We start from the raw sequence: 10,552 nt of genomic DNA, 5'->3' as shown, positions 1-10,552 counted from the left end.
ACTGCATTTTCGTCAAGCATAATGAAACTGACTTTTTTTAATGAACAAAAACATTTCAATTCCTCTGAGCTTTATCAGAACAAACAGGCTGTCAGCTATAACGTGGAATGGTGTTTTCAACTACAATATGTGGAATGTAGTGGTGATAAATGGTATTGTGACACTGAGCTTCTTTGAAAAGATGAAATGGCACCTTCAAATGATTTCGGAATTTAATTTGCTTCGTCCAAATTCCGCAGTCAACTATTTGGTAACACCAAAATGGATTAAACAGGTTAAGCCAGGCACCAAAATGTATTTTTTCCCATGGAGAAATCAATCACTTTGAGACAAGAGATTTTTGCAGGCAAGGTTGAAACAATGTGGTCAAACATTTTTGAATAACATCAAAAAGGTTACTATAGGTTACACATACAGCTGATGACAGTCAATCTACACAGTCAATCTGCACTTTGTAAAAGAAAACAAAAGAAACCCCTTTCTAACAGCTTTGTAATGTGGAATGTCTGAACAATGACACTTGGTAATTTAGGGGATCCCTTTAAAGTTGTGTGAAAACGATGGAGGGGCATTACACTCAGATGTCAGTGTCACAATACAGCCGGCCTCCTTTCTGTATGAGCCCACAGCAGAATTGCAGTACCGGGTAAGTTGGATTCAGGATTGTACATGTTTCCGAACACAAACTGCTTTTGGGTTGTGAAGCAAATGGAACACCTACCGTCACAGTGTTTGCCAGTTTAATTACCATACAATAAAACCATACAATAAAACCTGTAAATACCATGAGGAATCACAATAATAAAAAGTAACAAAAAGAAAGGGGGTGGGTGAAATGCGTCAAACTTGCTGGGACAAAGGAATTAGAATGACGATTAAAATTCACAACACCTCCCCCTCTTCCCCCCGCCCCCATCTCATACACACACACACACACACACTCACACACACACACACACACGCGCCAACACACACAATATCTTTTACACTCACACTTGCTCACTGCAAAAAGGAGCCGACTTACACACAAAGCTAACAAAAACAAGAAACATGGACCCACTAATCAATACAAGTTTCTACAAAGTGACTGAATGTACTAACAACTGAAAATGACCCTGTCACCTCACAGTGAACTGAGATGGGTAAACTAGTTGGTCAGGAGCAATTCAGGCTGCTTGTCATACAGAAGAGGAAGGGGCTGATGGAGTGGAGGGGGGGATGTATATAAGCTGTCTGTGTTTTAAGATAAGAGTGTAGGTGGATTAACAGTGCAATTCCATTAGTTTTCCCCTTCTCCGGTCTCTCCCTCATCACCCTGGTTTTCTGATGTCCACAGCTGCAAACGCACAATACAAACAGTTAGGAATCGCCTGTCCAACTCTGAATTAGTGTGAGGGCCGACCAACTCACAGTCAAGTTGTCCCTTAGTAGTTGCATGATCAGGGTGCTGTCTTTGTAGGAATCCTCGTTCAAGGTGTCAAGCTCAGCAATGGCTTCATCAAACGCCTGAAATACAACACAAATCTTACTCTGACCTGATGGGCAAATAGCAAACACCTTACAGGATACATCTTCATAACAGAGGTATTATTGTAGCTGAGATAGGCTCCAGCGCCCCCCGCGACCCCAAAGGGAATAAGCGGTAGAAAATGGATGGATGGATGGATGTTTATGATTATGGTTGTTGTTTGCAGTGGAGTAGAGCTGCAGTGTCAAAGCGAGACCTGCTTCTAATATTTTGAATTTCACTGTGAGCAGTTATTCACCGCTGGAAAAAAAAGTGTCGATAAAGAGCCTATCAAAACTGTGCATTATGATTGTCAAGGCATTCAATCGTGTCAATTAGTAGAGATGTCCATTATGATCTTTGTTAAAGCTACAGTATTTCCATTCTAGCTTTGGATCTCATACTAAAAGTATGATACGTTTACAAAAGTTAGTTCCGCACCGTCTTTGCCAGACTGCAAGCCTTTTCCGGGTTGTTTTGGATTTCATAGTAGAAGACGGAGAAGTTGAGGGCCAGGCCAAGCCTGATGGGGTGTGTTGGCTGCATATCCCCCTTGCTAATGTCAAAAGCTTGCTGGTACGCCTGCTGGGAATTGTCCACAGTGTCTGGAGGTATAACATATCAAGATTTAAATTGACATAGATTTATAGTACAAGTACATACAACAACACCATGAAATGAAAACCATAATTATATATCCAAAGGCTGTTCACACTAACCCTTTTTGGTGTCTCCGGATGCAACCTCAGACAGGTATCTGTAGTAATCCCCTTTCATTTTCAGATAAAACACCTTGCCTTCAGAACTAGATGCATTGGCAATGAGGTACTGGTCCAGTAGCCCCTGAAAACAAGCAGTTAAGATTAGTGCAAAATTTTGCTTTTTGTAGGTCTAAGCAAGACTTTCGCCATTTAATACTATTAAAGTTTAAACAGTTTTTCAGCTCATCAGTGGGGTAATGACAAAAGTCAGGCAGCCTTACAAGCACATCGTGGCAGATCTCCTGCAGCTCGGTTTCAATCTTCTCCCGATATTCACGTGCCATCTGTTTCTTTTTGTCGTTGCCTTCGATCTTCTGCTCAATGCTGGAGATGACGCGCCAGGATGAGCGGCGGGCCCCGACCACATTCTTGTAGGCAACAGAGAGAAGGTTGCGCTCCTCGTTTGACAGCTCCGTACCTTGCTCCGTCACGCTTTTCATGGCTGCGGCCATGTCATCATAGCGCTCAGCCTGCTCGGCAAGCTTTGCATTCTGTACCAGGTCGTTCTTATCCATTTTCTAGACTAGGGGAAATAAAATAAACAAGACACATTGGTTGACACATTAGATTATTAGGTAGAGATCATCAAAAAAATAACTTTTATAGAGCCCATCAAATAAATAATTATTCATGTGTACATGTTTGCACATTTGTTGGAAAATGGGCCTAATACACTTCGCACGAATATTGAGGATGAGCACCGTAAACTGGGGCCCTTGGCAAGTGGGTCATGCATTTTGCTGAGGTTAGCCCCAAGCTAATTATCAGAGCTTTTCAATCCTGGCTCTCCGTGAGCTACATTTTTTCTAAAAAAATTATTCACCATAATTAGCTCACTGACTTGAAATCTATGTTATAATTAGTATTCTAACATTGTTTGAGCACAAATATCCCTGCATGCATCCAAATCCGTGCTACTACTACTGCTAACGGCGTTAGCGTAATGACACATTTCATTGACAAGTATTACCGATATCAACCGGATTCACATAACATTTGCCGACTATACTGCATTCGACAAAGTACAACTGAAGCTAGTGTGTCTTATTTGAACGTCATATATCAATTGTGAGCTATTTCTGCGGCTTGCAGCAAGGTGGCAACTATTGCTTGATGTACCAACAACCGGAACGTTCCGTTATCTAGGCCAGAAATTAGGTGGACCTTTTTTTTTTTTTAATCGCAGTTACGGTCATACCAATTCGTTTATGTGGTTCCATGTATACACTATAAAACATCACAGCGACACATTCGTTTCAATAAGAGTTGAAAGTGTTTTTTTATCAGCTTTAGCACGACCCGGCCGGGCTGGCGAGCCTGTCAGAACAAAGTGTCATGGTATCACGACGACGGCTACATAGCTAGCATGCTAATGCTAGCTAGCCTTCCATAAGCTAGCTCCACTGTTCCGTTATATGATTGATCCTCAAAGGGATTCAATCGGCCACGACGAAACGCGCCTCGTAACGGGCATCCGCATACAAAACAGTTCTCGCGTTATATTCACAGCGGTCCGCGCTGACAACACTTACAATATTGGCGACTTTTAATCCTGATTATTTCAACTCTCTCTCTAGACGTTAAAGCCTCCGTCCTCCGTCTCGTAGAGCGTATATCTCAGGGCAGTACCACTTCCGCTGCACGGCCACTTGTATTTCCTCTTTTCTCGCCACACAATCACATCTGCCTTATGCATACAAGACGTATCTTAGTCAATAATAATGGTGAAAAAACGATGTGAGTTTTTTCCAGACACAGTAAGGCTTCGGTATTGATGGGTAATATAATGATATTTACTATTTAGACTACCCTCGCCTATTAGCATATTTACTCTGATCATTTTATCCTTGTTATGATCTGCACGTCATTACTACCAAATACTAGACAACGTGGAAACTATTCCCACACACTAATACAGATAGTAAAGCTAGGTCAAAGGTCAAGGTCATCCTCGTTAATGGTGGAGGTATTTTTTTATTTATTTAATATTTTTGATTAGAGCTGTCAGGGGACAATTAAATGTGTGCCATGTTCTCCTAAGCACTCCTACACAACATCTAAAAAAAACAGTGGGAAAATTGCATGTACAGTCGTCCCTTGTTTATAAATATATTAATTGGTTCCGGACTTGGCCGCAATACACACATTTCCATAAAGTAGGAATCATTATTTATCCATCCATCCATCCATTTTCGACCGCTTATTCCCTATCGCAATAGACACATAATCGATATCAATAAAATGTGTTAGATAAAACGTTGTGTGTGTGTGTGTGTGTGTATATACTTTTTGAAGCGTTAAAGCCACGTGTGGTATCAGGTATGGTAACCCATAGTTATCTTATATAGAGATGCTGCATCGACCGCTACTGCCTATTGGCGATGACGAGCCGCAGGGCCGCCTTCTTACAACATCGCCATCTAGTGACAGGATCAATTAAGTGTCAGCACATTTAATTCGTGATATACTTAACTGATTTTCACACATTTTTTAATGCAAACTTCATACATGTAGTTATGATACAGTGCAAATGAATTGTCGTATTTTAATATTCTAAACATGCACAAGCACTGTTTTTAATATTATGTGATAATGCCTTTTTATACTGTATTTTGTTTGTTTTATGTACTGTATGTTTTTGTATGTTTACTTGGATGTTGGAGTCTGCAATAAAGTTTGATGATGATATTCACAGTGGGATTAACAATAATACAATATTCAGACTAGACTGTAGACATGTATTTTGCAAACACTCTTAACACATATATACACATTTCTATTTATAATATATACCTTTACACCATATAACCTATGTTTTATATAACATACTCTACACATTTCTTCATAAATTATGTTGTAGTGGTACTCATTGGGCTAAATCTGGTACATTGGGTTCTAATTTTGTGCCATCTCACTTGTGCTGGTATGATGAATATATATATATATATATATATATATATATATATATATATATATATATATATATATATATATATATATATATATATTTATATATATGTGTGTGTGTGTTTGGATATGTATGTGTGTATACATATATATATATATATTTGTATGTATATATATATATATATTATATATATATGTTAATATAGAGAGAGATATGTAGATGATCGATTAAAAAATATATATGCAAATATATGCATATTTATATATATATACATACATGCATCTATATATATAAACATGCATATATATATATATATATATATATATATACATGCATATATATATATATACACATGCATATATATATATATATATACAGGTAAAAGCCAGTAAATTAGAATATTTTGAAAAACTTTATTTATTTCAGTAATTGCATTCAAAAGGTGTAACTTGTACATTATATTTATTCATTGCACACAGACTGATGCATTCAAATGTTTATTTCATTTAATTTTGATGATTTGAAGTGGCAACAAATGAAAATCCAAAATTCCGTGTGTCACAAAATTAGAATATTACTTAAGGCTAATACAAAAAAGGGATTTTTAGAAATGTTGGCCAACTGAAAAGTATGAAAATGAAAAATATGAGCATGTACAATACTCAATACTTGGTTGGAGCTCCTTTTGCCTCAATTACTGCGTTAATGCGGCGTGGCATGGAGTCGATGAGTTTCTGGCACTGCTCAGGTGTTATGAGAGCCCAGGTTGCTCTGATAGTGGCCTTCAACTCTTCTGCGTTTTTGGGTCTGGCATTCTGCATCTTCCTTTTCACAATACCCCACAGATTTTCTATGGGGCTAAGGTCAGGGGAGTTGGCGGGCCAATTTAGAACAGAAATACCATGGTCCGTAAACCAGGCACGGGTAGATTTTGCGCTGTGTGCAGGCGCCAAGTCCTGTTGGAACTTGAAATCTCCATCTCCATAGAGCAGGTCAGCAGCAGGAAGCATGAAGTGCGCTAAAACTTGCTGGTAGACGGCTGCGTTGACCCTGGATCTCAGGAAACAGAGTGGACCGACACCAGCAGATGACATGGCACCCCAAACCATCACTGATGGTGGAAACTTTACACTAGACTTCAGGCAACGTGGATCCTGTGCCTCTCCTGTCTTCCTCCAGACTCTGGGACCTCGATTTCCAAAGGAAATGCAACATTTGCATGGTTGGGTGATGGTTTGGGGTGCCATGTCATCTGCTGGTGTCGGTCCACTCTGTTTCCTGAGATCCAGGGTCAACGCAGCCGTCTACCAGCAAGTTTTAGAGCACTTCATGCTTCCTGCTGCTGACCTGCTCTATGGAGATGGAGATTTCAAGTTCCAACAGGACTTGGCGCCTGCACACAGCGCAAAATCTACCCGTGCCTGGTTTACGGACCATGGAATTTCTGTTCTAAATTGGCCCGCCAACTCCCCTGACCTTAGCCCCATAGAAAATCTGTGGGGTATTGTGAAAAGGAAGATGCAGAATGCCAGACCCAAAAACGCAGAAGAGTTGAAGGCCACTATCAGAGCAACCTGGGCTCTCATAACACCTGAGCAGTGCCAGAAACTCATCGACTCCATGCCACGCCGCATTAACGCAGTAATTGAGGCAAAAGGAGCTCCAACCAAGTATTGAGTATTGTACATGCTCATATTTTTCATTTTCATACTTTTCAGTTGGCCAACATTTCTAAAAATCCCTTTTTTGTATTAGCCTTAAGTTATATTCTAATTTTGTGACACACAGAATTTTGGATTTTCATTTGTTGCCACTTCAAATCATCAAAATTAAATGAAATAAACATTTGAATGCATCAGTCTGTGTGCAATGAATAAATATAATGTACAAGTTACACCTTTTGAATGCAATTACTGAAATAAATCAAGTTTTTCAAAATATTCTAATTTACTGGCTTTTACCTGTACATGCATATATATATATATATATATATATATATATATATATATATATATATATATACATATATACATGCATATATATATATACAGTATATACATGCATATATATATATATATATATATATATATATATATATATATATACATATATACATGCATATATATATATATATACAGTATATACATGCATATATATATATATATATATATATATATATATATATATATATATGCATATACAAAGCACAAAACCAGTGAAGTTGTTATGTTGTGTAAATCGTAAATAAAAACAGAATGCAATGATTTGCAAATCCCTTTCAACTTATATTCAATTGAACACACTGCAAAGACAAGATATTTATTGTTTGAACTGAGAAACTAAATTTTTTATTGCACATAATCATTAACTTACAATTGCATGGCATGGCAGCAACACATAGCAAAAAAGTTGGCACAGGGGCATTTTAACCACTGTGTTACATTGCCTTTTCTTTTAACAACACTCAGTAAACGCTTGGGAACTGAGAAGACCAACTTTTGAAGCTTTTCAGGTGGAATACTTTCCCATTCTTGCTTGATGTACAGCTTAAGTTGTTCAACAGTCCTGGGTCTCCGTTTTGGTATTTTACACTTCGTATTGCGCCACACATTTTCAATGGGAGACAGGTCTGGACTACAGGCAGGCTAGTCTAGTACCCGCACTCTTTTTCTATGAAGCCACGCTGTTGTAACACGTGCAGAATGTGGCTTGGCATTGACTTGCTGAAATAAGCAGGGGCGTCCATGAAAAAGACGTTGCTTGAATATGTTGCTCCAAAACCTGTATGTACCTTTCAGCAGCTTGATCGGTAGAAAGCTCCGCCCCTCTCTTAACTCGAGTGTCCAAAACATGAGACCGCAAGTCCGATGACACAACTACAAAGTCGATCATGGAACTGCGGCCTAGGGTGTCCTGGTGCCAATTGCACATATGGACACCATTATGTTTGAACATGGTGTTTGTTATTGACAATCTGTGACGAGCACAAAAGTCCAATAACAAAACACAGCTCGAGTTCAGATCCGGGCGGCCATTCTTCCGAATCCCGCCTCTCCAGGTTTCACTGTCGTTGCCAATATGAGCGTTGAAGTCCCCCAGTAGAACAAGGGAATCACCCGGGGGAGCACTCTCCAGTACTCCCTCGAGTGAATCCAAAAAGGGTGGGTACTCTGAGCTGCCGTTTGGCGCGTAAGCGCAAACAACAGTCAGGACCCGTCCCCCCACCTGAAGGCGGAGGGAAGCTACCCGCTCGTCCACTGGGTTGAACTCCAACGTGCAGGCTTTGAGCCGGGGAGCAACAAGAATTGCCACCCCAGCCCGTCGCCTCTCACTGCTGGCAACGCCAGAGTGGAAGAGAGTCCAGCCCCTCTCGAGAGAACTGGTCCCAGAGCCCTTGTTGTGCCGAAGTGAGTCCGACCATATCTAGCCGGAACTTCTCCACCTCGTACACTAGCTCAGGCTCCTACCCCCCAGCGAGGTGACGTTCCACGTCCCAAGAGCTAGCTTCTGTAGCCGAGGATCGGACCGCCAAGTGCCCTGCCTTTGGCTGCCGCCCAGCTCACATTGCACCCGACCTCTATTTACTGTTACTTTTTTGTAGGGAAACACGTAGACAACTTGAAACCCACCGCGCCCTGGTAGTGGTCGCCGCTGTTGGTCCGGTGGTTTTGGTTTGGAGAAGATCGTTCATCCTTCCCCAAGTGGAGGAGTTCAAGTACCTAGGAGTCTTGCTCACGAGTGGGGGAAGAGTGGATCGTGAGATCGACAGGCGGATCGGTGCGGCGTCTTCAGTAATGCGGACGCTGTATCGATCCGTTGTGGTGAAGAAGGAGCTGAGCTCTCAATTTACCAGTCGATCTACGTTCCCATCCTCACCTATGGTCATGAGCTTTGGATTATGACCAAAAGGACAAGATCACGGGTACAAGAGGCCAAAATGAGTTTCCTCCGCCAGGTGGCGGGTCTCTCCCTTAGAGATAGGGTGAGAAGCTCTGCCATCCGGGAGGAGCTCAGAGTAAAGCCGCTGCTTGTCCACATCGAGAGGAGCCAGATGAGGTGGTTCGGGCATCTGCTCAGGATGCCTTCCGAACACCTCCCTAGGGAGGTGTTTGGAGCATGTCCGACCGGCAGGAGGCCAAGGGGAAGACCCAGGACATGTTGGGAAGACTATGTCTCCCGGCTGGCCTGGGAACGCCTCGGGATCCCCCGGGAGGAGCTGGACGAAGTGGCTGGGGAGAGGGAAGTCTGGGCTTCTCTGTTTAGGCTGCTGCCCCCGTGACTCGACCTTGGATAAGCGGAAGAAAATGGATGGATGGATAGAAGATGGATGTGTCCATCCCCGGCAATATTGAGACACATATCCTCCCTGGCTGAAAAATCAGTTTGTCTCAAGACTGCTATATTTGGAGACAAAACCAGGTCCAACGACAACTGGCGATCACTCTGGAAAGAAAGAGAACTGCCAACAACGTCTTACCTCCTCCAATGTCTAGACACACAAACACCACCCCATTCATAAGAGCAAGACAACTCCCAGCAAAACCATCTGCAAGAGTGGACTCAACCCTCCTAGACACTGCCCGGGAATTGAGAATGCAGGTTGACTTAGACCAGAAAATCACCTTTCCGCCTGGGGTCATTACAACAAACCTCAGGCCGGACCTGATCTTGTGGTCAACCTCTCAAAAGTCGCTTTTCATTGTGGAACTAACTGTACCATGGGAAGCTGCAGTTGGTGAAGCATATGAGCGTAAGGGACTGAAGTACTCTGACATAGCAACTGAGGCAGAACAACATGGCTGTCACACCCAGGTGTTTTCGGTTGAGGTTGCATGTAGAGGATTTCTTGCGGTGTTCACAACCAAGCTTTTCAAGGTATGGGAGTGCTAGGACAGGCCATCTGACAAGCCGTCAAGTTACTGTCAGATGCTGCCGAACGAAGCAGCAGATGACTATGGATCAAAAGAGAGGACCCCAACTGGGCTGCAAAATTATAATCGAGGGGTAAAATCAAAGGGGGGCACACTTGAGACGACAGGTGTAGCCGTTGAGCCCTTTGGACGTGTCGTGGGCCTTTCAACGAAACACTAATGAAGGAGGGTCCCCACCTGAAGACCCCTGTGAACCTTTTACAGCTTTACCCCCATCACTACACCAAGTACCAATGTTCTAAGGGATTGTACTATCTAGTCCTATAAGCTTAACTAGTAATACTGCCTGAGGCTGAGCTAATCAGTGGGCAAGATACTGGACAGTGCGCTCCGATTGGTTTGGTCTCCTCAAATTGCCAAAACTACTGTAGTATTGATATGTTCACTTTATTTACTTAAAAATGATTAATTTAAGACCAAAAATTGCACAATATGCTTAATTATT

The 10,552-nt window shown here is 41.7% G+C and overlaps 1 protein-coding gene across 1 annotated transcript; it reads right to left on the bottom strand.

Annotated features, from left to right (window-relative positions):
* Positions 1-194: 194 nt before the first annotated feature.
* On the bottom strand, positions 195-3,968 carry LOC133620165 (14-3-3 protein beta/alpha-1). The gene is made up of 6 exons (XM_061981437.2): positions 3,801-3,968; positions 2,490-2,791; positions 2,227-2,350; positions 1,949-2,112; positions 1,411-1,506; positions 195-1,336 (listed from the first exon to the last, which is right to left on the bottom strand). Exons 2-6 carry the CDS (start codon positions 2,781-2,783, stop codon positions 1,280-1,282), a joined length of 735 nt encoding a protein of 244 aa, XP_061837421.1. The 5' UTR covers positions 2,784-2,791; positions 3,801-3,968; the 3' UTR covers positions 195-1,279.
* Between the last annotated feature and the right edge of the window lie 6,584 nt (positions 3,969-10,552).

This window comes from Nerophis lumbriciformis, linkage group LG01, assembly GCF_033978685.3.
Source record: "Nerophis lumbriciformis linkage group LG01, RoL_Nlum_v2.1, whole genome shotgun sequence".
Lineage (NCBI taxonomy): Eukaryota > Metazoa > Chordata > Actinopteri > Syngnathiformes > Syngnathidae > Nerophis > Nerophis lumbriciformis.
This window is presented reverse-complemented; position numbering and strand designations above follow the sequence as displayed.